Source organism: Drosophila ananassae, chromosome 3L (assembly GCF_017639315.1).
Source record: "Drosophila ananassae strain 14024-0371.13 chromosome 3L, ASM1763931v2, whole genome shotgun sequence".
NCBI lineage: Eukaryota > Metazoa > Arthropoda > Insecta > Diptera > Drosophilidae > Drosophila > Drosophila ananassae.
This window is the reverse complement of record NC_057929.1, coordinates 6176579-6204331: the sequence shown is the minus strand read 5'-3', so window position 1 is coordinate 6204331 and position 27753 is coordinate 6176579. Positions and strand designations below refer to the sequence as shown.

At 44.8% G+C, this 27753-nt stretch overlaps 12 protein-coding genes across 16 annotated transcripts; 5 read left to right on the top strand and 7 right to left on the bottom strand.

Annotated features, from left to right (window-relative positions):
* Positions 1 to 154: 154 nt before the first annotated feature.
* Positions 155 to 974, top strand: LOC6494869 (cytochrome c oxidase subunit 7C, mitochondrial). Of its 2 annotated transcripts, none has more exons than XM_032451278.2 (3): positions 155 to 543; positions 651 to 798; positions 862 to 974. In XM_032451278.2, exons 1-2 carry the CDS (start codon positions 460 to 462, stop codon positions 765 to 767), a joined length of 201 nt encoding a protein of 66 aa, XP_032307169.1. In that variant the 5' UTR covers positions 155 to 459; the 3' UTR covers positions 768 to 798; positions 862 to 974. The 2 variants fall into 2 exon arrangements, with proteins under 2 accessions (XP_032307169.1, XP_001959519.1); XM_001959483.4 differs by having other exon boundaries at positions 362 to 543; positions 651 to 803.
* A 75-nt stretch (positions 975 to 1049) lies between these two features.
* Positions 1050 to 1595, top strand: LOC6494870. The gene is made up of 3 exons (XM_001959482.4): positions 1050 to 1277; positions 1332 to 1459; positions 1512 to 1595. Exons 1-3 carry the CDS (start codon positions 1188 to 1190, stop codon positions 1528 to 1530), a joined length of 237 nt encoding a protein of 78 aa, XP_001959518.2. The 5' UTR covers positions 1050 to 1187; the 3' UTR covers positions 1531 to 1595.
* LOC6495761 (protein seele) lies at positions 1586 to 2787 on the bottom strand. Its single transcript, XM_001959481.4, has 3 exons — positions 2454 to 2787; positions 2213 to 2380; positions 1586 to 2070 (listed from the first exon to the last, which is right to left on the bottom strand). Exons 1-3 carry the CDS (start codon positions 2536 to 2538, stop codon positions 1754 to 1756), a joined length of 570 nt encoding a protein of 189 aa, XP_001959517.1. The 5' UTR covers positions 2539 to 2787; the 3' UTR covers positions 1586 to 1753.
* Positions 2788 to 4522: 1735 nt separating this feature from the next.
* LOC6495760 (defensin) lies at positions 4523 to 5157 on the bottom strand. The gene has a single exon (XM_001959480.4). The coding sequence runs from the start codon at positions 4899 to 4901 to the stop codon at positions 4638 to 4640; it is 264 nt and encodes an 87-aa protein (XP_001959516.1). The 5' UTR covers positions 4902 to 5157; the 3' UTR covers positions 4523 to 4637.
* A 130-nt stretch (positions 5158 to 5287) lies between these two features.
* Positions 5288 to 6464, bottom strand: LOC6495759 (alcohol dehydrogenase-like). The gene has a single exon (XM_001959479.4). It carries the CDS (start codon positions 6323 to 6325, stop codon positions 5402 to 5404), a length of 924 nt encoding a protein of 307 aa, XP_001959515.2. The 5' UTR covers positions 6326 to 6464; the 3' UTR covers positions 5288 to 5401.
* A 2904-nt stretch (positions 6465 to 9368) lies between these two features.
* LOC116654685 (alcohol dehydrogenase-like) lies at positions 9369 to 9838 on the bottom strand. Its single transcript, XM_032450204.1, has one exon. It carries the CDS (start codon positions 9836 to 9838, stop codon positions 9398 to 9400), a length of 441 nt encoding a protein of 146 aa, XP_032306095.1. The 3' UTR covers positions 9369 to 9397.
* Positions 9820 to 16110, top strand: LOC6494871 (SPARC-related modular calcium-binding protein 2). 4 transcript variants are annotated; one of them, XM_001959478.4, is made up of 10 exons: positions 9820 to 10630; positions 13361 to 13520; positions 13579 to 14084; positions 14156 to 14270; positions 14353 to 14601; positions 14672 to 14763; positions 14881 to 15155; positions 15209 to 15343; positions 15406 to 15548; positions 15609 to 16110. In XM_001959478.4, exons 1-10 carry the CDS (start codon positions 10556 to 10558, stop codon positions 15671 to 15673), a joined length of 1815 nt encoding a protein of 604 aa, XP_001959514.1. In that variant the 5' UTR covers positions 9820 to 10555; the 3' UTR covers positions 15674 to 16110. The 4 variants fall into 4 exon arrangements, with proteins under 4 accessions (XP_001959514.1, XP_014763033.1, XP_014763032.1 ...); XM_014907547.3 differs by having other exon boundaries at positions 13358 to 13520; XM_014907546.3 differs by lacking the exon at positions 14353 to 14601.
* On the bottom strand, positions 15928 to 18932 carry LOC6495758 (GPI ethanolamine phosphate transferase 1). Its single transcript, XM_001959477.4, has 2 exons — positions 18072 to 18932; positions 15928 to 18018 (listed from the first exon to the last, which is right to left on the bottom strand). The coding sequence occupies exons 1-2, from the start codon at positions 18853 to 18855 to the stop codon at positions 16163 to 16165; spliced, it is 2640 nt and encodes an 879-aa protein (XP_001959513.1). The 5' UTR covers positions 18856 to 18932; the 3' UTR covers positions 15928 to 16162.
* Positions 18933 to 19150: 218 nt separating this feature from the next.
* LOC6494872 (39S ribosomal protein L42, mitochondrial) lies at positions 19151 to 19633 on the top strand. The gene has a single exon (XM_001959476.4). It carries the CDS (start codon positions 19199 to 19201, stop codon positions 19571 to 19573), a length of 375 nt encoding a protein of 124 aa, XP_001959512.1. The 5' UTR covers positions 19151 to 19198; the 3' UTR covers positions 19574 to 19633.
* LOC6495757 (cyclin-dependent kinase 10) lies at positions 19603 to 21117 on the bottom strand. Its single transcript, XM_001959475.4, has 5 exons — positions 20891 to 21117; positions 20761 to 20833; positions 20328 to 20705; positions 19821 to 20267; positions 19603 to 19759 (listed from the first exon to the last, which is right to left on the bottom strand). Exons 1-5 carry the CDS (start codon positions 21023 to 21025, stop codon positions 19626 to 19628), a joined length of 1167 nt encoding a protein of 388 aa, XP_001959511.1. The 5' UTR covers positions 21026 to 21117; the 3' UTR covers positions 19603 to 19625.
* Positions 21118 to 21173: 56 nt separating this feature from the next.
* On the top strand, positions 21174 to 23347 carry LOC6494873. The gene is made up of 4 exons (XM_001959474.4): positions 21174 to 21767; positions 22275 to 22422; positions 22481 to 22837; positions 22901 to 23347. The coding sequence occupies exons 1-4, from the start codon at positions 21572 to 21574 to the stop codon at positions 23319 to 23321; spliced, it is 1122 nt and encodes a 373-aa protein (XP_001959510.1). The 5' UTR covers positions 21174 to 21571; the 3' UTR covers positions 23322 to 23347.
* On the bottom strand, positions 23343 to 27714 carry LOC6495756 (nodal modulator 3). The gene is made up of 6 exons (XM_001959473.4): positions 27510 to 27714; positions 26845 to 27391; positions 25896 to 26781; positions 25578 to 25756; positions 24556 to 25517; positions 23343 to 24496 (listed from the first exon to the last, which is right to left on the bottom strand). Exons 1-6 carry the CDS (start codon positions 27650 to 27652, stop codon positions 23617 to 23619), a joined length of 3597 nt encoding a protein of 1198 aa, XP_001959509.1. The 5' UTR covers positions 27653 to 27714; the 3' UTR covers positions 23343 to 23616.
* Positions 27715 to 27753: the final 39 nt, after the last annotated feature.

Genomic DNA, 27753 nt, shown 5'->3' with positions numbered 1-27753 from the left:
TGATAATTTTGTGCAATAATTCGGAAGTTTTGCGTCTTGGAATTCTTGGTCTCCGTCGCCTGTGCGTCAAAATGGCCGTACAAATAAAAATATTTAAGTGAGCCAGGTGTGGCCAGGCGGCGATTGTTGAATGCCGCCAAACTGTGGATGGGAAGTTATCGATGTTTTATCGATTGAATCAACTAAAATATAATATATTCAAATATTACACCTTAAATTGCAACTATATAACTATAAAAAATCTATAACTATATAAGTAAATGAAAAATTTAATTTGACTCAGCTCTCTTTAAATGAGATTGTGTTACTTGTTAAGAAAGTTCCACCCTAATTTCGATTCCCGATAATTTTTCTCTAAGAATCATCCCTTTATCGAGTTGTCGACTATCTGCCATCTCTAATTTGCGAACCAGCAGACTACTTTTGTGGAATTATTATTAAAATAAATCTATTTGCAAAATGTTGGGCCGCAGCAGTGTGATTGCACGCAACTTCTCCCAGTCGATGGTCCGCTTCAGCGGTCATGGCGGAGTTCCCGGCGAGGTGGGTACCACAAACTGCGTATTTTCCACGAGTTACATAATTTTTGTTCCCCTTGAATCCTGGTGAAAAATGAATGATATTTACGTTAAATATGTTTATTCTTTCAGAACCTGCCCTTCAGCCTGCAGAACAAGTACAGGATCACCGCCCTGTTCACCATCGGCTGTGTTTTGGGATTCGGATCTCCCTTCCTGATCGTCAGGCACCAGCTGCTGAAGAAGTAAGGTGCTCCCCGAGGCGACAGCAACAACAAATGTAAGGTTAGTTATTTGTATTATTTGATTTTTATATTTTATTCAAATATATTTCGCATTTCAGATGTACCCTTATTTGCTGCGGCAGCCCGGAGGCCATTGCTTTGTGTTACAGCTTAAATTTAAGTGAAAAGTGGAAGCTAAATAAAGTTACCCTATAACCGTGGTCCCAAAGAATGGATTTTTCCTTATTAGGCTCATCTGAAATAAGCATTTTAGAATATAAATATAAGTTAAAAGCCTTTGGACTGCCTAAAGTTTACAAACAAGTAGGCCTTACTTTCTGATATGCCAAGAACTCTGTAGGGACAACTCATTCGGCACAATTTATTTGCTCGCTATCATCGCATCGCTTTAGACGAAAAAAAAATCATTTTAAAAAATTTAACTATGTGGTCAACGCTGCGTAATCCAGTTCGCAAGATTTGCAGACCGCTTAACCGCTACGGACACGGTTATCCTGGTGGTTGCCCAGGAGCGGTAAGTGGCTTGCAATATTAGAGGTATAGCTTCATAAGTTCCTGGGTCCTTTAGAACTTACCCTTTAACTTGGATAGTCCAATGCGCTTTACCTTGTTCTTTTTCATTGCCGGAGTTATCGGCTTTGGAGCTCCAGCTTTGGTCTTTCGCCACCAAATGCTGCGCGTTGTTACGGACGAGCCGTAAGTATCGTACAATTTACCAAAGGAACTTGAATTTATTCTTTAATTACAGCAAAGAAGATACTACATAGTCCCCGTTCGTTACTCCAAATTTGTTTAAAATGCGATTGAATAAAATATAATTGATGGCATTGCACTTGGAATTTATTGTCATATCTAATTGTTTGATTGGCATGGTTGGTGTTTGTCTTTTAGTTTAGCTAAGCATAAATTTAGTTCGACGGATCAGTACAACGATCAGCACTGGTGGTGATCAACAAAATTCGTTAATTGACTAGAGTATCACTGGGAAATTTACAGCTCCTCCTTGCCATCGAAGTCGTATTCCTCCTGGATGGGCGATTCATCACAATATTTGGCCTGTTCAGAACAGATTTTAATGTCCAAATCGTTGCCCAGATCTTCGGCCTGGAAGGCCTTCAGGAATATCTCGTCATTGTCATCTAATACTTCATTGCAAAAATGTCCCAGGCTCTTGTTAAGATCACCATCCTGAACGAAGTCGACCAACGAGGAGTCTGGATTCATTTGGCCATTAATGATCATCTTGAGGAGAGTGAACTTGCCATTGCTTTTGTAGGTAGCTTTCAGATAATCGTCCATCCGTTCACCTGCAAGGAAAAGTTTATTCATCGTGAAGGCACTTAAATGGAGAATAGATATCTAATCTAACTAAAAGCTCTATTCAAAGCTACTTAGAGGGAACGTTCTCAATCTTATCAGTTGAACATCTCCGGAGAATATTATACTTACAAATCTTCTCCATCAGCTCGGTAAGGAACATCTCGGATTTGATGAATCGCACTCGTTTGCTGACCGTATTTCCGTGGGCATCCAGTCGAAATCCACTCACATCGGCCATCTTGTTGGCGTCTTCCTTGGCAATAGCTTCCTCCAGCTCTGCCACGGTGGCCTTGCACACTAAAATATAAGAATCATTTACAATTATAGACGACCGGCCAACAAGTGGTTGAGAGTTTCGACGAAAACTTACCATGGCACTTGACCTCCCTCGAAGTGAAGCTGTATCCCTGGGCCAAAGCCAGCAGGCCAAGCAGGATTAACGTCTTCGTTAGCATATTTCTTTAAACTAATTAACAATTAAAGCCAAAGGAATTCTAAAACCACGTCAGCACAGCGCGTTCAATTTGAATGTGCGGCGTTGATAAAGTTGGCGGTGGTATTTACGCTTAAAGAGCGACGTGGGCTCTCCTGCTCTTTGGCGATAAGTGGAATTCCGCTTAATTTATGTGGAGCGTGGTTGTCGGTGGGTGATGGTTTAGTTGATGTCAATTGTTATTGCCATTAATCTATTCTAAATGAAATATATACAACACTCTTGTCCCACCACTACTTTTTTCGATAATCAAGGCTATCGATACATATAATTACAATTTTTATAACTTATCGATAGCTAAATGGGGCGCCAAGTTCAAATTGTTTTTAAAAAGCTCATGCAACCGACTAGAACTTTCAAAATGAGGCTTTTCCCGTTTTCCTCAGTTGACCCCCTTTCGGTGGCCATAGATCTGCTAATTTTCATCCGATCTGGAAAAAGTGTACCATTTTGTAATCAGCGATACAAGAACCTTAATTCCTCATTTAAAATAATGCTTAAATATCGTTTTCAATTTTTTCGAATTTTTTCAAGGGGTACCCCTTCAAAAATGAGGCTTTTCCCGATTTCCCCAGTTGGCCCCCTTTCGGTGGCCATAGCTCTGCCAATTTTCATCCGATCTGGAAAAAGCGTACCATTTTGTAATCAGCGATAGAAGAACCTTAATTCCTCATTTAAAATAATGCTTAAATATCGTTTTCAATTTTTTCGAATTTTTTCAAGGGGTACCCCTTCAAAAATGAGGCTTTTCCCGTTTTCCTCAGTTGGCCCCCTTTCGGAGGCCATAGCTCTGCCAATTTTCATCCGATCTGGAAAAAGTGTACCATTTTGTAATCAGCGATACAAGAACCTTAATTCCTCATTTAAAATAATGCTTGAATATCGTTTTCAATTTTTTCGAATTTTTTCAAGGGGTACCCCTTAAAAAATGAGGCTTTTCCCGTTTTCCCCAGTTGGCCCCCTTTCGGAGGCCATAGCTCTGCCAATTTTCATCCGATCTGGAAAAAGCGTACCATTTTGTAATCAGCGATGCAAGAACCTCAATTCCTTATTTAAAATTATGCTTAAATATCGTTTTCAATTTTTTCGAATTTTTTCAAGGGGTACCCCTTCAAAAATGAGGCTTTTCCCGTTTTCCCCAGTTGGCCCCCTTTCGGTGGCCATAGCTCTGCCAATTTTCATCCGATCTGGAAAAAGCGTACCATTTTGTAATCAGCGATAGAAGAACCTTAATTCCTCATTTAAAATAATGCTTAAATATCGTTTTCAATTTTTTCTAATTTTTTCAAGGGGTACCCCTTCAAAAATGAGGCTTTTCCCGTTTTCCTCAGTTGGCCCCCTTTCGGTGGCCATAGCTCTGCCAATTTTCATCCGATCTGGAAAAAGCGTACCATTTTGTAATCAGCGATACAAGAACCTTAATTCCTCATTTAAAATAATGCTTGAATATCGTTTTCAATTTTTTCGAATTTTTTCAAGGGGTACCCCTTCAAAAATGAGGCTTTTCCCGTTTTCCCCAGTTGGCCCCCTTTCGGAGGCCATAGCTCTGTCAATTTTCATCCGATCTGGAAAAAGCGTACCATTTTGTAATCAGCGATGCAAGAACCTCAATTCCTTATTTAAAATTATGCTTAAATATCGTTTTCAATTTTTTCGAATTTTTTCAAGGGGTACCCCTTCAAAAATTAGGCTTTTCCCGTTTTCCCCAGTTGGCCCCCTTTCGGTGGCCATAGATCTGCCAATTTTCATCCGATCCTGAAAAAGCGTTCCATTTTGTAATCAGCGATGCAAGAACCTCAATTCCTCATTTAAAATTATGCTTAAATATCGTTTTCAATTTTTTCGAATTTTTTCAAGGAGTACCCTTATGAAATAATGGTGTTTCGGAAGCCATCCTGCCGGTGTTAACTCCTTAATACCCTGAAGAGGCATTAGAGTCTGTGAAATACGTTTGTATGACATGGTAAAATGCAATACATTTATATTTTATATTTATATATACAATATTTTCAATAAGTTAGATGATCCATAATATCAAATCCCTATCGAAGTCAGTGGCGATCAGTGGCGACAAACGCAGACAGCCTTGTCGTTGCAGTATCCACCCTTAAATTTCCTTGCAATACAGTGGGCGGCGCAGGCGGTGTGGTTCCAGTTCCACTTGGAGAGCAGATCACAGGTGGCTCTTTTTTGGCGGCTGTGCTCCTGTACATCAGCATTTCCCGGAAGATCCTTTTCCAGGGTATGGACATCTAAGCTTTTAACATGAGCCTGAACCACAGAAACCAGGACAAGAGCCAGAGCGCAGAAGACGATCACCTTCATGTTGGATTAGCAGTTGAGATACTTTTGTGCTCGATCTTGTTTTCGATGGGTATATATAGGGATCTGTCAGGGTAAACTTTTCGCAGAGGGATTCCCAGTGGGTGACTTTCTTTGTCTGTGTCGCAATTTAATATGCATGGACACGCGTGAACTGGGGGATTTTCTCATTGTAGTCTATGGCACTGGGAGAAACCATATTTTTTACTATGAAGTTCATTGTATTTATCGGAAATTTGTCAATATATATTTGTTCTAAGATAAGGGAAGATCTTTCTCTCTTACCTGTTACTAAAAGGTCTTAAATATTAATATTTTAATTAGGGAAACATTTACTTCCTGTAATCCCTTTCCTATCTGCCTATTATGCAAAAATATCAGCCTGTCTCTTATCTTTGAGACTTTGACATTTGATTTTTTATTTTATTTTCAATAAAGCACAATCAGCCTTATTACCATACGTCTATATAGAGTAAAAACTAATAATCTCGTCATGAAACATCTTAGATGCAGGAGTCCCAGTACTTCTTCCACTTGATGTCCTCCAGGGTGCCCTGGTCGAGAAACCAGAGACCACCGTTCTTGTTCTTCTCAATGGCCTTAACGAAGTTCTCGGCGCATTCCTTGGTGGACTGGGTGGGGTGCTCCAGCAGCAGCTCGGCCACATCTGGCTCGACATCCAGCCAGGAGTTGAACTTTTGCACCAGGGTGGTGCGTGTGATGCCGGGATTCACGGAGTAGGCGGTCACTCCGGTGATGCCAGCTAGTTTGGCCAGGGAGCTGGTGAAGTTGACAACGGCAGCCTTGGAGCCAGAGTACACGGGCACCTGGTAGATGGCATTGAAGCCAGTCACGGAGCCAATATTGCAGATGATGCCGCCTGGTCCGCCACACCGCTTATCCCAGAACTCCATGATGGCGGTGGTGGTGTTCACCAGACCAGTGTAGTTGACGGCGATGGTGGCTTCGATCTTGTGGTCATCCAGGATGCCAGCTCCGTTGATCAGAATGTCCACGGTCTTCAGCTTGTCGAAGATTTTCTTCAACACCTTCTTGCTCTCGTCGAGGGGCACGGTCACATCGTATTTAATGAAGGTGACTTTCGTCTCGGGACAGATTTCTTTCAGCGCACACAAGCCTTCCGTGTTTTCCCGGACGTCCAGGATCACCAGGTTCTTCAGCTCGCGCGTGAGCAGCTCCTTGCTGGTGTCCAGGCCGATGTCTCCCAGACCAGCCACGAAGATCACGTTCTTCCCTTTAAGGCATATGGGTTTTGATTTTGATCCCGATTTTGACCCAGATTTTGAGTCTGAGCAGCCTGCTCTAACGATGATATCGTAATATTTCTCCAATAGTCGTGGCTGATACAAACACCTCGCTGTTCCAAAATTAATTGAAGAAACTGTTCTGCACAATTTTGACAACATGTTTCCAAAGTGTGTGTGTTTTAGGCTTAGTAAATTTTAAAATTTTGGTTTTTAGGCAAAACTTAAAAATTTTATGTTTTAGGCTTTGGAAATTTTGGTGTGTCTGGGATTGAGGCTCAGAAGGAATTGAGCCTTTGAAATTGAAGAATTAAAAACTTTCTAAAGGAAATATCAAGGCAGACTTTGGTGGCAATATAATGTTCAAATTCCATAGTAGATGATAACTAACTTTCTTTTATTCGTTTTAATGTCCCAAAAATGTCCCAAAACCCTTATGGTTTCATTTTGAGCCATAGACATTTGAGGAAAGAAATGAATTCATCAAGTATGTTTATTTTAATCAACTACAGTATATATTATTTAAAAAAACGTTTTATAAGAAGACAAAATCAATAGGTTTCGTTAAAAGATTCAGAGTCAAACGATTACATGAAACGGTCGTTTATTCGGTTATTCAATGATGTAAAATGATTATCGATACATTGCATAATGCCGGTAGCTTATATTTATTTGGTTTATGAACTAAATATTGTATTAGTTGTGAATTTCGAAATTAATCTTTTTGGTTGGCGATATTTAGTTGTTAATTTCTATTGCCATTATGTTCTAAATTAATTTTAGAACATCAATCTTAGCCCACCACTACTTTTTTCGATAATCTAGCTATCGATACCCACAATTTAAATGTGGCGCCAAGTTCAAATTATTGTTTTGAAGCTCATGCATCAGACAAGCATTTTAAAGAGACAATAAGCTTTATTCCAGAGCAGAGAGCGGTAGCATTGCCTCTTACAATCGTAAACTCGTAGGAATCGAGTAATGGATAATGGATACTACCATTGCGTTGCGCGGACGGATAAATAGTTAAGGAATATAAAAATAGGTAGAATTGGTTTAAACTTAGTGCATTAATAATTAATAAAAAATGAAGACAATTCGATTGTGGAGCTAGTTGTGTAAGGTTTGCTGGATTTTTGCTCGCCATTCATCAGCAAAACTCAACTTAAACAATACCCCAACAAAACAAAACTCGGTCGCCTTTCAACGTTAATTTCTACATACTCTTATTAACCATTTCGTCTCGCGAGATCGCCTGTAATTGGTGTTAATTAAGTGCCGCACTTCTACCTCTCTCTTTCTCTTCCCACTCGGGTTCTCTTTCTTTTGTTTGTTGGCAGTGTCGATCGTGTGTCTAGTATTCTGTTTGCTCGGTAAAGTGATAAGAGAAAATTATACTAGTGGATCGGCGTATCTTTTTTTTCAAAAAACCTTAAAAAAAAACGGAAATGCAACAAACATACCTCTGAACAAAAATAGTTCATTGTTGAGTGCCCTTTTTTTCTGACCCCCCAGAGCTTTAGAGATAAGGTAGAGGAGAGTTTGTGAATGAATGAGTTTTTTTCATAGAATATTTGTTTGCAAGACGTGGAAAAATGCAATATATTTAATGTAATAATTGCTTAATAAATTAAATGTTCCATAATATCAAATCTCTATCGGCACAGTCGGTGTAGTTCCAGTTCCTCTTGAAGAGCAGCTCACAGGTGGCTCTTTTTTGCCGACTGTGCCGATCACTATTCTCTGGAAGATCTTTCTCCACCTCTTCTGTCCTACCTGATGCTTTAAGATCCTAAATAATAATATTTAAAAAAGGAAACAACAACTTCCTGTAATCCCTTTTCCTCTCTGCCAATTCTGCAAAAAAATCCCCTTAAAAAAACTTTTTTGGAACTCCAACATATTTGCTGATTTGATGTTGATTTCTGGCTAACTGCTGGAACGCACTGCGTGTCCAGATACTTAGATACTCCAATGGTCAGATACATAAACACAGAGGCGACAATAAATAATTTCTACCGAAAAGTCTCTTCATAAAGCCAGGCAAATAAACAAACAAGAATCACACAATGATTAGTTGGGCACACAACGCAACTCATATCTGTATCTGCGACTGTTTACGTATGTGTATCTGTATCTATACATCTGTATCTGTGTATCAGCATCTGCATCTGGTTGTGAACTCTCCTCCTGAGTTGGACTGAGCCAACCATCCCGATCGAATCCCACGACCGTGGCAGACCGAACCGAAACCAAGTGCCTCTGGCTCATTCTGGGCTCCTTAGCCGAGCCGGCTGCCCGGCTAGATAGCTGGCTATCTGGCTATCTGGCTGTTGCCTGTTTACCTTTGTTATCGACCTGGCTGTCTTGTCTTGCATTCTGGCGTCATACTGTCTGCCAGTCCTCCACTCCACTTGAGTTAACCCCGACCCTCCCGCCACTAACACTTCTCCAGGTGCAGGTCGTCTTTTTTTAGTCATGCCTACACTTGAAAAAATACTACAATCTCTATCATAATACTAGATGGCTTATGAAGCTATTATTTAATAAACTAAGTCCTAATTCCTCTCACTGCACTTTTGATCATCGAAAAAGACCACAAAACCGAGTGTGGCACAATCGAAAACAAAGCAAGAGGCACTGCCGGGTTTATAGGGTGTGTGAGTGTGTGTGTGTGTGTGGGATAAGGAGTTGGGGGAGGATGGGGAGTGAGAGAGGTGTACCTTCAGGGGTCCGGTGGTCAGGGGGAGGGGCTGTAGTTATCGTTGCCGTCAGACTGTCTGGCAGGTTTCACGCCACAACCCGAAGACCGGCAACCGGGCTCCTCTCCTCGCTGGCCAGCGGCTCTATAAATCACAGGAGCAGGGCTCTCGACTGCTCACGTTTTCCCCTGACCCCCGTCGACTCTGCCTCCTGCCTCCTGCCACCTGCCCCCTGCCACCTGGCTGGTGGTGTGCCAGCCCCCTCCCCCGCTGGCTGAGCAGCTGGTGCAACTGTTGGTCGCTTTGTTTTAGATGTTTTTGGTTGGTGAGGCAACCTCTTGAGATGCACAAAAGAAGATAATTTTCACACGCACACACCATTGCCCACCAGTCCACTAAGCCAGTTTCTGTAAGGATACAGTCTTGCTTAGATAAAGTAATATCTCAAATGTATATCTCAAATATAATCTATACTTCTTATAAAGAATCATAATCTGCCATGTGACTATATAGAATAAAAAGAGACTCCTCCTCAGTCTCTCCTCCTCCTCGTCCACTTGATGTCCTCCAGGGTGCCCTGGTCGAGGAACCAGAGACCACCGTTCTTGTTCTTCTCAATGGCCTTGGACTGGGTGGGGTGCTCCAGCAGCAGCTCTGCCACATCTGGCTCGACATCTGGCCCGTCATCCAGACAGATTTCCTTCAGCCCATACAATCCTTCCGTGTTTTCTTGGGTGTCCAGGATCACCAGGTTCTTCAGCTCGCGCGTGAGCAGCTCCTTGCTGGTGTCCAGGCCAATGCATCCCAGACCAGCCACGAAGATCACGTTCTTGCCTTTAAGGCTTAGTGAATTTTGGTGTGCCTGTGACAGAGGCTCAGAAGGAACTAAGCCTTTGAAATTGGGGAATTGGAAACCTTTTAAGAAAATATCAAGACCCACTTTTCCATTTTTATTCAGTTCATAGCGATTCATTTTTTATTTGAAGATATTGGATGCAACAGGCCAGACACTCTGGCGACACAAACCATCGTCTCTCCCACTCCCCGATTCTCAGGTTCTCTCCGCTGGCTGGTTGGTTCACTCTCTTGGACTCTCTCCGACGACTGTCGACGGTCTCTCGGCCAGTTTTGGGCCACTCCAAGCCAAATCCCGTGTGGGCCACTCGAGCAGTCGAGTTCGGACTCGGCGTCGATCGGTTTAGTTTTTTGCTTGGCCATATAAATTTTTGTGTTTTTGTATTTTTTTATTTTTCGAGCGCTTTTCCAATCCAATCGAATTGAATCGAATCGGAAACTGCGGCAAAAATCGCACACAACCAGAGGCATTATATAAAGACGATATCTGCTGTTGAAACACCTTAATGCAGACGCACACAATAGGTAGCTGCTACCTATACCTATTGCCTATAAATAGACCAGCGGGAATCGGTAAATAAATAAATCGGAAAGGCGGAAAGGCGGCAAGTCGGCAAAGTAAATCGGAAAGTTCTGGGAATAAAATTAAATTGCGACTTTGCGAAAAAAGTGTGTGTTTGCTGGCCGGATTATAAGCGGAATATAATGAAATAATTGAAAAATCTAACTATAATGCGAAAGGTGCTAAATTCAAAAACAATACAATAAATAAACAATTAAGTTATTGTAAAAAATAAACGAAAAAGACCAGGTTATATATTCGAAGAAAAGTGAAATGTCTTCCAAATGCATTTTATTTCTCACCTGGCTGTCGATTCTATTTGCGACAGGAACGACGGAAGATCAAGCGGTGAGTGTTTATTTTTTTTTAATAATTATGGAAATTTAAAATATTAAATAAATATCTTAAAAACTAAATAAATTATAAAAGGTGTCTCTTGAAAGCTTTCTGCCCAGATCCATTATAATAATGTCCAAAAGTCTCAAATCCCAAGAAAACACTTGAATATTCCAGGTATCCAAAGGCAACCAGCACTCTTCTCGCCCCAAAAAAAAAAAAAACTGAAAAAAATAAAAAAATAAAAATAAAAAAAATCAGACAAAGAAGAAGCTGCGATTGTAGTCTTCTTCTTGTTAATACAATTCTTCGGCTTGTCCGACGCCGTGCTGTCTGCCAAACTCTAAAAAGAGAGTCTGCCGGCAGACTCTTCTTCCACCTACCTATCCCCCTTACCTGTTCCTTACCTTGATTTTTGTTTTTGTTTCATCTGACCGATAGAGTAACGTGTTCCTGCAAAAAAAAAAAAAACAAAAAAAAAGAAGAAGACAAAAAGAAGAAGGAGCAAGATGAAGAGAAGAAGAAGGAGCAGTAGTTTGATGGGATGGGGGGAAGGCTATGGGGGATAATGGTGGAAAAAAGTGGAGAACACAAAATGGTCACAAGTCAAAAGCGATTTCTTTTCTTCCTACCTTTGGTTGCTCCTGCTTTTTTTTTAAGGTACTTTTCTTAATTTTTTTTATATTTTTTTTTTTTTATTATTTTGCCAATGCTAAGCTGCCTGATGATGACAAAGTGTGAAGAAGTATTTAAAGTGCGGTTCTTGTTCTTTTTTGCCCCGTCTTGTTCTCCTCGCCCACAGCCTCCACTGGTCGCCTGGTCGCCTGGTCGCCTGGTCGCTGGGCTGGTCTGGCCGCCCCGACCGACCGTGAGAACTGTCAGTCAATAATTTTGTCGTTATCTCGGTAACAATCCTTGAGCTGTCTCCGTTTATAATTTGTGACTCAAAAGGTGCGAACGAGAAGGTGCGATAAGGTAGACGACAGGTAGAGAGAGGCTTGGGGGAAGTACACAGGGAACACAGGGTGCTTCATGCCCATTCCATATTAAATCCGATTTCCAGGCACGTTTTCGGGATAAAGCCCTATTTAAAACGCAGATAATCGACTAGGAATACGTCATATGCATTCCAAATTAGACAATCTTATTGGCAGGGAAGCAGGTGATTTTAAGGCTCCTAAGGCTAAATCCAACAAATTTTCTGAAAATTTATTTCAAAAACTATGTTTTTTAAGTTTGGTTCTATATTTCAAAAGACAAAAGTTACTCTCCCAACAGGTACTATACAGTACCTATTAGAAAATATGTTTAATTATATATTTGTTTTAAGTTTTTTAACAAATCTCCACTTTTTAATTCAAAAGTGATGGCAATTCCATGTTCCAACTACTTAACCAGATGCCCTACACCCCATTTCTGAGAACAGCCATCCGATCTGCCGATTGCAGCAATATCCATATTCCATATGCCCCCTATAAGCTTTAGTTTTTTTTAAATAAATATTTTTTTGTTTGTATATATATTTTTTTTTAGGTATTCTTGTCCGATATCTGTCTGCACCCAGTCGGGAGTCGAAAATCACCTGCACACTCCTATTTCCAGGTAGCGCGTGCTTTCTGCCCACAAAATGAAATCGAATTGTTTACAGACATTCAACATTATTGTTATATATGTTATATATATTGTATAGATTGTATGTGTGTACAATGTACATAGAAGCAACAAGATAACACTGGGACAAGTATCATTTGTGCTTCTCATAATTGTATAACCTATCTAGTTGGCTTCTGGATATTTAATGTCAGCAAAGGTGTCACAGTTCTTGGGGGGTTATTAGAGACACTCCCGAAGCTACAATGTCGGATTTTTAATAATATTTTAAGGGTATATAGGAAGTCTAATACTCATTAGTTCTTGGGGGGGTTATTAGAACCACTCCCGAATATACGAAGTCTAATTTTTAATAATTTTTTAAGAGTTTATAGGAAGTCTAACAGATCATTTAATTAACTTCGTACAACTGTAGCCAGAAAGCACTTAAATACCTTTGGTTTCTACCACATTATGTCTACATGGAGCCCCTCAATTAGTATCCTCGTATCTTATCCAAAACATGTTTCAGTTATGAGACATTTAGATGGCTTGACGACGCATTTCACTTTTCAATAAACAGCAAAATCTAATTAATGTCCGAGTAGTGTCCGAGCCGTCCGTGGGCTGGCACAGCAAATTGGCGACAAAAGGCAAATATTGCATTGGAATGGCTAATCCCCCAAGTGGCGGGGAACTATATGTTACTTATATCTCCGATTTACATCAACACACATGTATATATATGATTTTTGTGGGCTAAACAAGAATTTGTGAACTGTGAGCCAGCCAGTTGGCCGACATGCCATAATTTTTTGGTGCGGATTTTCGGGGGGGAGGCGAATTGCGATGCCGATCAAGTTATGGGCCTGACGACTTTGATTTTCATATTAGCCGGGCAGAGCTACAAGTCCACCTTATACCTACCCCTCTACCCCTATCCGTTTGTCCGTCAGACGTTGGCAACATATTCGTATTCCAGTCAGAGTGAGCCGAGAGCCCAGACACTTGGCGACTTGGCAGACCTGGCCATAACTGCAGTAAATCATTTTACGCGTGTTTGCCGAAGGGGTGAGGGAGTCAGGCACGTTCTCCAGCTATATCTGCAACCCAGACTGATACCTCTTTCCACCACTCCCTCCCTCCCAGCAGATCAAGCTGCCCGCCTGCGTCGCCAAAGTGGGAGAGTGCGATGATAAGGAGGGTGTCGTCTGTGGCACTGACGGCCAGACCTATCCCACCAGGTGTCACCTGCTAAGGGCCCAGTGCTGGGGTCAAGAGGTCAGCTTCAAGTATCAAGGATCCTGCAAGGGTGAGTTAAAAGGATGATGGTATCACCTAGATCCTCCTAACATCCCCTTTTTGTCCAGGTTGCCTGGAGGCCCTAAAGTATGCTCGCCGGCAGAAGCTCCGTAATCCGAACTCCTTTGTGCCCAGGTGCCGGAAGGATGGCAACTATGCTGCCGTTCAGTGCATGGGCGCCAACAACTGCTGGTGCGCCGACAGCATGGGCAGACCCATCAAGGAGGACCAATCTGCCCGAACCCGCCGGGGCAAGCCGCGTTGCCGGCTGAACAGCAAGTGGCGACGTCTGGCCCTGCATCAGATCGGCTTCAAGCCGGACATAGCTGCCGCCTCCAAGGGTAGCACGGAGGTGGGAACCGGTGGGGCTCAGAGGTCGTGCAGCAAGACGGATCGTGCCACATTCAACGGTAATTTGATGCGGATTTTTCGCAAGGAGGCAGTGAGCTCGGGTCGTCCGCAGTCCATGCCAGATGCCGCCGTCCTGGACTGGAAGTTTTCGAAACTGGACTCGAATGGCAACCAACAGCTGGATCGCCAGGAACTCCGTGATCTTAAGAAGATTCTCAAGCGAGTAAGTGAATTAGTTCTTAGGGATTAGGGACCTCATTTGCTAATTTCTTCAAAACTCTTCCATCCTTCTAGTCTGTGAAGCCTCGAAGATGTGGTCGCGCCTTTGGAAAATACTGTGATATCTTTAAGGACGATAACCTAACCCGACTGGAGTGGAGCACTTGTCTGGCCAACGATTCAATCAATCGTAAGTGGAACTAGCTGTAGGATTGGATTTAGGAGCAAAAGATTGAAGCTAACATATCATGCCATTATCTCTAACATCTCAGGTAGCGCCATCATGAATATGCTAGCGAGCAGTCCGCTTCCACAATCCACCCACTACCGCATTCATGGCAACCATCGGGATCATACAAACACCAATGTCATCAGCAATCCGCCCACATACTCCGAGGATGTGAGTGGTAGCGAAGAGCGCGAGGATAACTACGAGGACTCTGGCTATGTGGGCGAGGACGAGGATACCGATACAGCATTTCGATTACCAAACTCAAGCACTCTCATGCCGTCATTATATAGTACGTAGAAACTAACCAGAATCCCTATACTCCTTGAATATCCTTAATTATAAAAAATGTATCCTTGTAGTGCTGAATTCCAAGACGGAGACCACCAGTCAGGATACTGAAAGCGAACCCAACTGCTGGATGGATAAGGATGTGGCTCTGGAAGAACAAGCTGTGAGTTTCTGTTGTTATTTTTAACCTAATCCTTGAAGGATAGAGAGTCCTGTAGTAGAGTAGTGTTATCCTTTCGTAGTTTTAATCTTTTCTAATTTTCTAATTTTGTAACTTCAGAGAGGCGGAAAGAGTCGCTTCTATGTGCCGGAGTGCATGCCGGATGGTCGGTATCAACGTATCCAGTGCTACAGTTCCACTCCCTACTGCTGGTGCGTCAACGAGGACACTGGGAAGAGTATTTCTGGCACTCTGGTAAAGAACACTCGACCCCAGTGCGAAGAGGAGGTGGTAGTGCGGCCCATGAAAGGATGCACTGAGCCGCGGAAGACGCAGTTCCTCAAGGATCTCAAGGCCTTTCTTAAAACAAGGATGCTGCCCAGCGGCACCACCTTGTAGGTATATTCTTTATAAATAATTAGCATTATAATTTATGTGTCCTTTTTAGCTCTAATGCCTCGACATGGAAATCGGAGGATGAGCAGATCGCCACTCTCAGCTTCGTCTACCTGGACCAGAACAAGAACAAACTCTGGGAACGTCGAGAGTGGAAAGTCTTTCGAGATTTGGTCACTAGTGCCAGGTGAGATCAGGAATCAGATAACCCTCGAATAGCTTGATTCTAATGTCAATTCCAATCTACAGTCACCTGCGCAGGTGTGGCAAGAAGATGCCCCGCTACTGCGACGTAAATGGGGACAAAAAGATCTCACTGGCCGAGTGGCTCAACTGTCTGGAGTCGTCTCCGCGGTTGGAAAAGGCCACCACAGCCAAACCGGCACAGTCAAGTGGGTGATCATCCTCTAGAGACCGAAGAAATCCTCTTAATTTTCCTCTTTTTTTTTTAGATGAGACGGTGGCCAGTTCGAAACTCACAGGATTAAATCCGGTGGAGCATTATCTGAAAGATTAGTTTATCGTTTCCCCGATTTGTGCTGCTGCTATTTGCTACTCATTAGATGTCGTTGTGCCATGACACACACAAAACATACACACACTACACCCCAAACCACACACATTAGGGTGGATTGATTTTCTCAGTTTTCTAAAAGGTTTTCTAAAATATACATCGAAATATTTTCAAATTAAATGAAAAAAAATAAATATAAAAGTTTATTTAAAAATTCGTTAAATAGTTGGTAGAGTTAAGGACTTCCCTAAAGAAAGTGTTGTTTCTTGTATTAAAATGTGATTTAACTTAAAAAATATTAGAAGACTTCTGAAAGAAAATCAATCCATCCTGATCCACACACACACATTCCTAGCATATAGATTCTACGATTTACATGTGTATGTTACTAATTTTTAATTAGTGTTGTAAATATTATCTGACATAAATGTTTAAGCTTAGCTTACAGTTTGGTTTTTTATTAACTTATATAAATAATTTGAACCTTTAATCCTAATGCAACTTGGAGGCGATTCCCTCGCAGGGAATCAGGTGCAACAGCAACTTGGCGGCATAGGCCAGCAGGAGGAGCACCAGTGTGGTCACCTCCATGATTACAAAGTGGGATATCGAGGAGCCAATGTCCAGCCAAGAGCCCTGGTTGCGAACCAAAAACAGAAAGTTCAGTCCCATCACATCACAGATAATCAGCAGGCAGATGAAGATCTGCTGCTCGTGCTGGCGGACGAATTCGCTCTGGGCATAGACCACAGCCATAAGCACCACCACCGGCAGCAGTAGCTTCAGCAGCACCAGACCCATGATCACAAACGGTGCAAAGTGGCTGAGGAAGCATCTGGCAATGTTGGGATCAAAGGAGCTGACGGAGGCGATGTTTCCGGTGCCAAAGAACGAAAAGAATGTGTACAGGAGTAGGCTGAAGGCCAGGCGGAGCACAGATTTGTCCGCCAGCGAGTTCTGGGCACTCAGCGAGAGTCCCAGCTCGATGGTGAGCAGCTGGATGAAGATTGCCTCGTAGGATGTGCACAGGGTGGCGTAGAGGGAGCCCAAATTGAATCCGATCTGAGCCAGACGCACCTCCAGCCGGGACTCCTTGTTCAGCGCAATGGAGATGAAGGCATAGCCCAGGAACAGCCAGCTGGTAACCTGCAGGGCCACGGGAATGCTTATCATGTTGGTGTGGAGATAAGCGCACACCATGGTGTCGACTAGGATCAGTGAGTTGCAATATTTCGTGTGCTTGCTGTAGTTCTTGCGCTTCTCCTCATTCCACAACGAGTTTCCGAGGATCACAATCACCCCAGCCAGCAGAAGGTAGCGATTCTGATAGCCAACCGAGATGGGGAGCAGCGGGAAGCAGGCCAACATCAGTACCAGAGCCATCCATGCGTAAAACTCTGCCGACTTCTTTGGAAAGTTGCTCCATCCACTGTTGCAGGCGAAGGCCACATAGCCCAGAGATATCAGTCGCCGCTCAAAGAAGGTGAACACCATCAGTTCGGCACAACCAATAATGAGTAGGATTTGCCACTTTGTGGTCTGCCCCGTTAGGGAGCTATAAGCATTCTGGCTGGCAGCGGAGGAGCCTTTAGGACTTCCAGGCTGCAGGGCTATTAGCCAGACAGGCAGTGGCAGCAGTAGGTAGAAGGAGATTGGTGCTGGCGCCCGCTGCGCTATCAAGAACAGTACCAAGACGACAAAAGTGCCTCCAAGGCTCAGTCGAACCAGCCTGCTGCTCTTATCTAGTGTCGCCTCCATAAAGGTCGCGCGATTATTCGAAAGCATCCGATACAAGTAGAAGATCCAACCACAGAACGTCAAAGTCGTGCTCAGCAACAGAACCCTGCGGTAGTAGCCGTGGTAGTAATCGATGCCCTGTAAGGCCTCCCACATAACCAACTGGGTCGTGGCCAACGAGTCCATGTATTCTCTCCGCTTGTGCAGAATCAGAATCTTAGTCTTGTACTGCTCGATTGCCTCGGTGGAAAGAATACTAAACTCTGGTAGTATCTTCGAGAACAGTCCCTTCATGTGCTCCTGCTGAAGTTTCGTATACTGTTCCAGGAGCTGCAGGGCATTAACATGGGCCGCCGTGGCCTCGTACTCCCTACTGACGTTCATGAAGCCAAAGGGCAGTACACCAAAGTTGTTCATGGGAGGTGGAACGCCCAACAGGGATGTCATTAGAGGCGTGAGCTGGGCCTGCTCCACCTCATGCAGTGGCATTAGTTTATCTCCTTCACTGGCCTTGAAACTGCGACCAGGATGGGGGGCTACGCGAGAAACCCCCGCGCCCCACAGCATGAAAGGAGTGTCTGTTTCGTGAGGCGTGCCAGCGCCATGGGAGCCTGAAAATGAAGATGGTACTGATTAATAGTTCACCAAGATATGGAGTACATACCAGAATCAGTCATTCCGTGATCAGAAGTCAGTAAATAGGTCGTGCGCTTATCGGGGAAAGCTTTCTCAAACTCGTGATAAATGTCGTAAATGCCACGCTCCGTCTTCTCGACATTCTGAAGAAATTTGGGTGTCCCCGGTTTGTGAACGTGTCCAGCAGTATCCAGTCCCAGAAGATGAAGGAAAAATATCACAGGCTTGGCTCTACGTAGGGTTTCTCCTTTTCTCTCCAACAAAAGTTTCACTTTCTTGAGCACCCAGTCGTCCAGCTGGTAGGTCTCATATCCTGGCGAGAAGTCCAGGTGCTGTGTGTAGAATCGAAAGTGCTTATTCTTGCCGTTGGAGAGATGTTCAAACACCTCGATGATGTCCTCGGCTCCCCAGGAGTAGGCATGCTTAACTCGATGGAAGATCGTGTCAAAGTCGACGGGATTCTTCTTCCAGCCGCGCAGCACAGCCGAAGGATCTTCATAGAGTCCGGCCAGGAGGGCTATGTGTCCGGGGCGAGATTCTGTGGGCACATGGGTGCGTGATACGCCGACCAAGCCCTCACGTATAAAGATTTCTCGCAAGTGCGGCACATTGGCGCAGTTGCTCTCGAAGAAGGAGTCGGCGCGGAATCCATCCGTTACAATAAGCACAAGGCGATTCGCCGGAGCTTCTAATCCGTACGACAGGAGTTCCTTCTGCGGCTTCAGGTCTGTGATCACCGGCGAGCGAAAGTAAATCACAAATATGGAGCCCAGGAGTAGTACGTGTACCACTAAAGCGTACACAATCCACATCGCGGCTCCAAGTTTATTTTTCAAATGACGAACAGCTGTTTATTGAGTGACTAAACCCCCGCCTGCTGATACTGGAAAGTGTCTGGAAGTGATAACAGAAGTTATCGACAAAACTTATCGAGAATCCCTTTAAAAAGGTAAAGGTTTTATTTGTTAATCCTTATTTAAACATAGATAAATGTTTTATTAATCTTCTTATGGTATAATTTTAAATATACTGCGTAGCCTTTCCAAATTTAAGCTTAAAATGCAAGCAGGTGGAACTATTTAGTTGGACACCGATAGATTGCATACTTCTAGGTGTTATGTTATCGGTTCGTGCGTGCCATCACTAGGTGTAAAAATGTCAGCGGCACGTTTATACGCAGGTTTTCGTTTATTTTCCTCGAGTTCCATCCACCGCAATGCTGTCGGTGGCAAGAGCCTGGTCGAGGCGGTGGCGGTGACCAAGAACGGCCGCACCATAGTGGCATGGCACCCAGACACACCCTTCCCCTACGAGAAAACGCAACCGCTGCCAAAGATCGCCGAGGTCCAATCCTCTGATGTGATCAAGGAAAGTGCTTTGAAGACGGCGATGCAAGCCTTTGGAAGGAAACATCCAGAAGTGGCGCGGCAGGAGCTGATGAAGCTGACACACACCACCAAGAACCGGTGGTTTCCACGCGCCCGCGACAAGAAGGCCAAGAAGACGCCAATGGACCGGCCATACCTGTAGAAAGTTCCACCCAATTGCATTGCATAATGTTCTCAATAAATTCGTTAACGTTTTAATCCATGCGCTGGCGCTTGATGAATACATTTAGAAGATCGGATATGGGAATGTCCGCGGCTGCCGGAGCTTGTGTAGCAGATGTGGCATTGCGATGTTGGGGGAAAGTGGGCATCATTCGGGGGTCACAAGCTGTTGTTGAAAAGAAGAATTTACAGGAGATGTATCAAGAAAATCTAGGTGCTAAGCTCACCTTGAGGTGGATCCAAAAAGTACTTGCTGTTAAGGCATTCCTCTGCAGTGGCCCTAGTGTTGGGATTATAAATAAACAGTATGTTAAGGAGATTCCTGCCCGACTGGCCAATCATGTGGAACTTGGTCTTGAGATTATTGTAGGGCTGTTGGCTCAAAGTGAAATTCTGTACGGCGGGCAGCTCCGAAAAGCCAGGCCAAATGGTTTCCGAGGGAGCACCCAGCAAGTCAATTATCATGTCCAGCTGGGCAATCTCTGAGTTACCCGGCAGCAAGGGTTTCCCAAGCAGAAGTTCTCCTAAAATGCAGCCAAAGGCCCACATATCCACGGCGGTTGAATGAGTGCGACAGCCCAGGAGTAGCTCCGGAGCTCGGTACCACAAAGTCACCATCTGTGGTGTCATGGGTTTGGGAGGTTGACTATACATGCGAGCAAGACCGAAGTCAGCTGGAAAAAAAAGAGTAAAAAGTCAGAATTTAATCGGAGAATAGCTTATCATCCACTAACCAACTTTAATGCATCCTTTGTCGGTCATCAAAAGATTGGAAACCTTTAGATCTCTGTGGATTATATATCGTTCGTGGAGATACTTCAGAGCCTTTAAAACCTGAAGGGTGATGCACTTCACTTCTGATTCGGTAAACGGCTTAGACATGTTGTCCAGCACCGAGGCCAGATCCTGTTCACAGAAATCCATCACCAGAAAGATGCTGTCCAGGCTCTTCCCCACAACCACTTCACGCAGACGAACAATGTTCTCGTGCTGACACTGCTTTAGGATCATTATCTCACGGAGGCCACTGACAGGCAGGCCGTCCTTCTCTTGGTCCATTCGAACCTTCTTCAGGGCAACAATTTCATTGGAGCGGGTGTCACGTGCGCGGTCTGTGGGATACTGTTTGGATTAAATGGGATCAGTACCGTCAGTGGTTCTACTTACAGACAATGCCATAACTGCCCTCACCCACGCGGTTAAGTTTCTCGAACTCAGAAACTGGCCGACAACGTCCGTACTAAAAAATAAGATTACAATTATTATAATATTCGAAAGCTTGTCGTAGTTTACCCACCAGATTCTGTTCGGGAATTGGCATTGGGGTACCACAGTTTTTGAGGGAAATTAGGAATCCTTTGCGCGTTATTGGCGCCTGGGGATCCGGAGCAGGAGGATTTGTATCCATATCATTTGATGTAAGGCCGGACATAATTCAGAAATCTGGCATTAAACAAAAACTACGTAGAATGTTTACATCTAACACATTAGCGATGACACCCTGCAACTTCGATAACTTTTAAGAACTTTCAGATAGATTGGCGCGCACTTTACATAACATTTGAAATTCTCATGAAAAAAACGACATCAATCAATTAGCTAAGTCAGGCCTGCGTTTCATAATCGCTACTAATTTACATAAAAGTCAAATATGGCTAGAAACCAAAGCACGATTTAAGAAAGTGAAATTGCACTAGTTTAAAGAAATTTCAAATGCATGCTTTGAGCATTAAAAAGTTCGAGTTCGTCATATCACCGGCTTGGGTGCCGGCTTCTCTACGCATGTGTGAAAATCTGCGCGCAAAGCCACAACAGAGTTTTTAATTATCACCCTGAACTTGGATCCGATCGGTATATAAGCCCTGTCCGCAGCTCCAAGCTGCATCATTCAGTTCTGCAGTGACTAACCAAAGCTAAAGGGATACCAGCTTTTAATCTTCAACTTTTGAGATACCTTCGAAAATAATCATCTATAACCATGCATAAGAATACTATTTGGTATGGAGCCGTGCTCCTGGTCCTCTACTACACCCTGGTCTTTTGCGAGGAGACGGAAAACGTCGAGCCTTCTGCCCAAGTGGATAACCAAGCGGAGGATACCTGGGAGAATCTAGGCCGGGAGCTGGTGGAGTTCGAGGGACGAACTCGTCGTCATCGTCATCATATGTTCTGGTGTAAGTAGAACAATATTTTAATTTTAATATTTTCAAAACCAAATTTATCTTGTAAAGTGAATGAAAATATTTCTGACTTACTCTCCTCTTGTAACCGTAAATCTTATCTAATTTTTATCACTAACCCCATTACTGGCCATGTGATTAAACAACAATAATCCAGGTGTTATCAGTGGAGCATAATTTATATAACAATTAGCGGGTAACTATTACCAGAATTCTGATTGTTTGCAATCAAAATAATCACAGCTCTGGGGCGTGTACCGTCAGTCCACTTTCTTTGGAAAGTTTTCCCCTTAATACTAAGGTTCAAATCCCCAGCCAGATGATATTGGATGATCACGAATCGCGATCAATTAACACTTTTCACTTTCAGTCTTGGCCAAAGATATTGGGCTTCTTTAAAAATGTAGAATACCGGGAGGAGTGAAAGTTATCCGCCTCTGATGCAATGGAAAATTATTTAATATTGTTTTGGGTTTTTCATTTTTGTTATTATTTTTTTAGACCGCCACTTGTGGCCCATTGCGATCGCCTACTGGATCAAGGTGAAAGTGGTGATTGTATCCTTCTTTGTGGGCAGTGCCATCTACCTGGGTCTCCGCTACTTCTGGCCCCATTCCAGGTGCAATCAGGAGATTATCCTGGATCATCCGTAAGTATTTAGGAGTTTATGTTTTTGACAGATTTTAACAAAAGGATCTTCCATGTAGACCCTCATCCTTCAGCCACCACGATCACATTCCCTACTCTCTGGATCATGATCACTCCGAGCACTATGAGGGCCCCACATCCTATGATTCCAGCCCCAGCTTCGAGCCCTACTCCGGCTACAGCAGCTATGCAGGATCCGATATTGTCTCCTCGGATGTCCACAGTGATTATCACAGCGAGGGTCCCACCGGACCCACTGGTCCCACGGATGTGCGTCGTCGTGGCAGGCGCAGCACTGAAGATCAGCCTGATCTGATGCAGGAGGATGAGGAACAGGCAGAGGAGGATGGACAGGTTGAGATTGTGGACGAGGAAATCACAGAGAGCGTGGCCCGCCAAATGCCAGCTGAAGAGCAGTAAGTAGTCGAGTTACAAAGAAAGCCTAAGGACACGCCTTAATTTCCAAAAACCTCCACCAGGATCGCCGACTTCATGTTCGCCTTTCTGGGCCTGGACTCCAAGGCCTGCCGTCGCCGCTTCGTCTGCGAAATGGAGTTCCGCTCCAAGCTGAATCCCATGACCAGCATGGCCTTCCGCATCGTAGGCCGTGGCTTCTTTGAGAAGTACACCAATGCCCGGAATCCTGTGGCCAGAGCCACCAACTTTGGGGAGTGCGCTGCCGTCAACCCAGAGTGCATCTTTGTCGAAAACGAAGAGAGTCCAGAGGCGGAATCCCATCAAGCGGAGGTGGAGGAGGCAGAGGCAGCCACCGAAGAAGTGGCGGCGGAGGACTCCCAGAACGAGATTAACCTGCAGGCGGAGAGGAGAAACGCCCAGCTGCGGAAGCGCCGGGGCGATCGCAGACTCAGCTCCGTTGCCGAGCACATCCTGATGCAGTAGATCCACCAAATCGAAGTAATCTATGTATTTATATTTATTTATTTTAGCTATAAGAGTGAAGAAGGAACCTAGTATGGGAATAACACACAAAATAAACTTGCCTCAATCCATCAATGAAATATGAACTAAAAATATTACAAAAAGTTATTCTTTAAATGCGATTCAAAACAAAAATAGTGGGAGAGTTGGGGGGAGTTATAAAAAAATCTCACATAGAAAAAGAAAATCGATTGAATACCCGCGCGAATACCTCGGAAATGTGACTAAAGGACTCAAAAATGTATCAACTAATCTACTAAATCTTCTTGGTCTTTTTCTTTTTGATGGCATTTATCTGATCGGCCATCTGCTCGATCTCCCGCTGATTGATGGGCTCATTCTTCCGCACCTGCGTCTTGCTCTTCTGCCGCTGGGCCACTTCGGCGGCCACGTCGTTCAGCTTGGCCCACACGAAGCTGAGGAAGCTGGTGGCCAGGTCCTGCTTGAAGAAGGCGATGGCCACAAGAGCGATGAGTATCAGCGCGGAGATGGAGTTCTGATTGAGATCGGCCTCGGCAGCCCGAACTTCTGGCTTGAAGTCCAGTTGGACGAAAACGGATCCCCGATCTGCCACAAAGGTGGCCGATGGCAGCTTGTACGTGTAGGTTTTGTCAGAGAGAGTGGACTGCAGTTCCACCACGTAGCTCTTGCCGTCCAGGGGAATGCGCGGGAAGAAGACAGTGATGCCAGGATTGAACTTGGCTTTGGGGTTCACCGGAGTGCCAACTCTCTGGGAGAACACTGGCGAGTCCGAGTTGCCCTTGCGGTACATCACAATTCTCAGGGTTTTGTAGTGATCATTTAATGTGGCCGTCACCCGAGCCGAAACATCCACAATCTTCAGTGGACTTAGTGCCACCAGATTGATGTCCCGCACATCCTCGCTGGCCACCGACACCGTATGCTCGGCGGGAATGGAACGGTCCACCGTCTCCTTGTCAGGAACCACGCGAATCGAGTAGCTGCAGCCAGGTTGCAGGCCACGGATGCGGTACTGGCCATTGCCCTCGCTGGTAGCCTCCTCCTGCTGTTGTGGGCAGCCATCGTTGGCGATGGCTTGGACGTTCACACCTCCAAATGGATCGCCATTAAGCGAGGTCACGGTGCCAAAAACGGAGTAGGCAAACCGCTTGCCACTAGATTAAAGATAAGGATTAGTAAGGTGGGAGTATAGGTATCAAGAAATAAAACCTACACAAGAGTAACTGGCACAGTTTCGCCATCCTTGATCTCAATCATCTTGGAGTTGGGCTCGAATTTGTATTCCTTCATCATGGGACGCAAATAGTACTGCGAGGGGGAGAGCGAGTGGAAGTTGATGGCGCCATTGTCGCCGGTGACCAGGTTCTTGCGATAGCTCTCGCCACCGCTCAGCGACAGGAGCACTCCATTGAGCGGCTGACCCGCTTCGTCCTTGACAACCACCGAAATCTCGCAAAGCTTGTGGGCACTGAACGACGCCGACTGGCGGTTGTAATCGCTGAAGACGTACGACTCCTTTTCTGCCTTCAGGTCAAAGGCCAGGGACTCGTCAATGGGTCCGAACTTGAACTCTCCGGTTACCGAAGTGAGCACCTCAAGGCTCTCCACCTCCGGCTGATCTGGGAAGGACAACGTGATCTTGGCGTCTTTAATGGCAGGCACCACCTTGCCGCGCAAGATCAGGCCTCTGGTGGCCACAAAGTTGAAGGCGATGTCTACACAATCGCTGCCACCTACAATCTCCTTCAGCTGGGGCGCGAAAAGCAGAACATCACTAACAGGAGTAATCCGCAGGACCTGCTCTGGTTTCAGGTAGGTGTCGTACCGGTAGGCGAACTTTCCGTCCACCTTGGTTGCTTCAGCCACTGGTACGATCACCTCCGTGCCCTGATCCGATTCGAGGACCAATTTAATAGAATCCGCTGTGGATTCCGTGGACAGGACACGAATTCCTGTTTTGTGGGCAACCGCATTGATAATCAGAGTTTGTAGCTGTTCAGGTTCAGGGGTAATGAACTTGGTGGGCAGTGTGCTGTCATAGGTATGACATCCTTCCAGTTTGAAATCGTAGCTTCCGTACTTGCTGACACAGAAGGTATTCACGCCGGAGGCAATTTTCAGGGTTTCCGTCGGGGGTTTCGCATCAGATGGTCCAGTGATGTGGGTGTAGCGCATCTTTAGGAAATAAAAGAAACTTTAATTTAAATTCTAGATGAGATTAGGGGATAATCCTACCAAAGCCCGGTGGCTAGATATGATGGACACTTCGTAGCCCTTGTGCACAAATGGAGGAGCATCTTCCTCGGCAGAGGCGACGTTCAAGAAAACGCGGGTGGATTCGTAGCAGAGGTTTCCCTGGGGAATGGTCAGCTCGTAAGGTCCCGGAAGCATGTCCTTGAAAACATACTTTCCACCTAAAATGATTTAAAATTTATTAAAGTATAAGTTTTTTCAAAAAAATCCCCTCTGGAGTGTTATCATTAGGAAATTTATGGCACTTCTTGATACTAGATTCCAACTCTTATCAAGGCATCAGGTAAATGGGGTACTTACGGTGGGCCTTGGCCTTCCATTTGTTGTCAGTGGGCTGTCCGGTGGCATCTAGCGCCTGGAGGGTAACCTCTGCGGACGTACACGTGCCGGTGGCATCGGGCAGACATTGAAGTTCACCGCGGATCTTGGCCCGCAACTGCGAGAAGGTTATGCCATTGACAGGAGCATCGCGCACCTCCGTCTGCTGCTGCACCGGAAAGAACTGCACTCCAGAGGCCTTGTCCGCATCCGTGGTCAGCACTTCGATGGTGTATTTGCCCACCGGCAGGAAGGCACACCAGCTGCCGCTCTCCGGCTTCGTGGTAGCAGTCGTGTGGAAGGTGGAACCGCTCTTGGTCAGCCCCACGGAGAGAGATTTCGGAGATACTACTTTGCCGCAAACCTCGTAGGCCGATGGTGCGATAGAGGGCAGCGAAGCGGTATTTATCTGGGCCTTGACTTGCAGGGGAGCAAACTGGAGCTGGGGGGATTCCACTTCAATGTTGACAGTGCCGGCTTTGAGATTTTCCAGAGTATACGATCCCTGGGCGTCGGTTTCAGCCACTTTCTTGCCATTTACTTTAACAAGAGCTCCCTTCAAAGGAGCTCCGCCAACAGCTGTGAAAACCTGGCCCGAAACCGTAAAGCCTGTGATTTTAAATTCGTCTTTTAACTGCAGGGTATCCTTGCCAACTTCCAGCTCTAAGAACTCGGGGCTCAGATGTAGTTTCAGCTTAGAATCGAGGTTGATGGCTTTCAGGAGATATTTTCCGGAGGGAACATTCTTGAAAATATATTCTCCTGACTTGTCCAGCTGTGTGAAGCAGGAAGCTGCAGATTCGTAGTCATTCTTATTACTATTCGCAGGAGCTGTAGAGGATTTGCCGCATTTTGGCACAAGAGATTGCTGGGAAAACAAAATTAAAAGTTAATAAAATGTAATATTAAAAGTATAGTGACCTCAACTTACTCCCTTCTTTTTGTAGAGCGCCACGCCTAGATTGCCTGGCAACTGGGAGGTCGTATCGAATCGTCCCACAACATCAAATCCGGAAACCACAAGAGAATTAGCCGGCAATTCGGTATTACCGCTGACCACCACCACGTTGTGCTCCGCCTTGGAGAAATGCCACTTGGCATGCGAAGCCTTGACCACGTATGATCCAGGAATTATTGGGGTAAAGGAGAAAATGCCATTGGCATCGGTTTTGGTGCGACGGACTTCGCCCTGTTCCGAGCGCAATTCAACGTCCACGTCACGTGCTCCGCCGCCGGTGGCCAGAGCCACTTGTCCGGTAATGCCGAAGCCCTTGAAGACGAAGTTTACATCACGACCCTGACTGCACACGTCGGTCTTTCCGTCGAAATTTAGCTCCACTTGTTCGGGCTCGAAACTCCAGCCGGGCGGCGGGGAAATGCTGAGCAGATAGTCACCTTTGTCGTAGATGGGAAGGAAGTAGTAGCCATTGGAGGGAGAGCAGTCGGTTTTGTCTTTCAGCGAACCCTGCTTAGTCAGGCTGTGGAAATTAGGTTAAACATATACGGGTTAATTTATTATTCAATTAGCGGCTCTGCAACCATGCGCCCAATCTTATCAGAAGAGGGTCGTTGCTTTCAATTGGAGCGGCAACTTACAGCTTGATCTCCACCTTGGAAAAGTCGATTTCGGCATGACTTTTGATGAAACCGCCACAGCCGACAACCTCCACTTCGCCGGCAGAGCCTGGCTGTAAAAGTTTAAGTAATAAAATTAAGAAAACGCCGGAAAAAAACCTCATCGCGACGTCAGCCTGGCAGAAGTGTTGGTAAGTCTGTCAACAGTGTTTATAAGTTGCCAAATAAATGTTAACAGCTGTTAAAAGTTATCGAAAGGTTCATA

Excerpts from the sequence above, each read along its gene's own strand:
- LOC6495760 (XM_001959480.4), bottom strand. The coding sequence starts at position 4,901 with ATGAAGGTGATCGTCTTCTGCGCTCTGGCTCTTGTCCTGGTTTCTGTG.
- LOC116654685 (XM_032450204.1), bottom strand. The coding sequence starts at position 9,838 with ATGAATCGCTATGAACTGAATAAAAATGGAAAAGTGGGTCTTGATATT.
- LOC6495758 (XM_001959477.4), bottom strand. The coding sequence starts at position 18,855 with ATGTGGATTGTGTACGCTTTAGTGGTACACGTACTACTCCTGGGCTCC. Across the intron at positions 18,019-18,071 it reads TCACGGAATGACTGATTCTG|GCTCCCATGGCGCTGGCACG; the intron begins GTATGTACTCCA and ends CTTCATTTTCAG.
- LOC6495756 (XM_001959473.4), bottom strand. The coding sequence starts at position 27,652 with ATGAGGTTTTTTTCCGGCGTTTTCTTAATTTTATTACTTAAACTTTTA. Across the intron at positions 27,392-27,509 it reads TCCAAGGTGGAGATCAAGCT|CCTGACTAAGCAGGGTTCGC; the intron begins GTAAGTTGCCGC and ends TAATTTCCACAG. Across the intron at positions 26,782-26,844 it reads CGCTCTACAAAAAGAAGGGA|CAATCTCTTGTGCCAAAATG; the intron begins GTAAGTTGAGGT and ends TTGTTTTCCCAG.
- LOC6495757 (XM_001959475.4), bottom strand. The coding sequence starts at position 21,025 with ATGTCCGGCCTTACATCAAATGATATGGATACAAATCCTCCTGCTCCG. Across the intron at positions 20,834-20,890 it reads CAATTCCCGAACAGAATCTG|TACGGACGTTGTCGGCCAGT; the intron begins GTGGGTAAACTA and ends CTTATTTTTTAG. Across the intron at positions 19,760-19,820 it reads CTTTTTGGATCCACCTCAAG|CTTGTGACCCCCGAATGATG; the intron begins GTGAGCTTAGCA and ends TTTCAACAACAG.
- LOC6494870 (XM_001959482.4), top strand. The coding sequence starts at position 1,188 with ATGTGGTCAACGCTGCGTAATCCAGTTCGCAAGATTTGCAGACCGCTT. Across the intron at positions 1,278-1,331 it reads CTGGTGGTTGCCCAGGAGCG|AACTTACCCTTTAACTTGGA; the intron begins GTAAGTGGCTTG and ends TGGGTCCTTTAG.
- LOC6494869 (XM_032451278.2), top strand. The coding sequence starts at position 460 with ATGTTGGGCCGCAGCAGTGTGATTGCACGCAACTTCTCCCAGTCGATG. Across the intron at positions 544-650 it reads ATGGCGGAGTTCCCGGCGAG|AACCTGCCCTTCAGCCTGCA; the intron begins GTGGGTACCACA and ends TTATTCTTTCAG.
- LOC6495761 (XM_001959481.4), bottom strand. The coding sequence starts at position 2,538 with ATGCTAACGAAGACGTTAATCCTGCTTGGCCTGCTGGCTTTGGCCCAG. Across the intron at positions 2,381-2,453 it reads GAGGGAGGTCAAGTGCCATG|TGTGCAAGGCCACCGTGGCA; the intron begins GTAAGTTTTCGT and ends CTTATATTTTAG. Across the intron at positions 2,071-2,212 it reads CGAGCTGATGGAGAAGATTT|GTGAACGGATGGACGATTAT; the intron begins GTAAGTATAATA and ends TTTTCCTTGCAG.
- LOC6494872 (XM_001959476.4), top strand. The coding sequence starts at position 19,199 with ATGTCAGCGGCACGTTTATACGCAGGTTTTCGTTTATTTTCCTCGAGT.
- LOC6494871 (XM_014907547.3), top strand. The coding sequence starts at position 10,556 with ATGTCTTCCAAATGCATTTTATTTCTCACCTGGCTGTCGATTCTATTT. Across the intron at positions 14,764-14,880 it reads TGGCTCTGGAAGAACAAGCT|AGAGGCGGAAAGAGTCGCTT; the intron begins GTGAGTTTCTGT and ends TTGTAACTTCAG. Across the intron at positions 15,549-15,608 it reads AGCCAAACCGGCACAGTCAA|ATGAGACGGTGGCCAGTTCG; the intron begins GTGGGTGATCAT and ends TTTTTTTTTTAG.
- LOC6494873 (XM_001959474.4), top strand. The coding sequence starts at position 21,572 with ATGCATAAGAATACTATTTGGTATGGAGCCGTGCTCCTGGTCCTCTAC. Across the intron at positions 21,768-22,274 it reads TCGTCATCATATGTTCTGGT|ACCGCCACTTGTGGCCCATT; the intron begins GTAAGTAGAACA and ends TTATTTTTTTAG. Across the intron at positions 22,838-22,900 it reads CAAATGCCAGCTGAAGAGCA|GATCGCCGACTTCATGTTCG; the intron begins GTAAGTAGTCGA and ends AACCTCCACCAG.
- LOC6495759 (XM_001959479.4), bottom strand. The coding sequence starts at position 6,325 with ATGTTGTCAAAATTGTGCAGAACAGTTTCTTCAATTAATTTTGGAACA.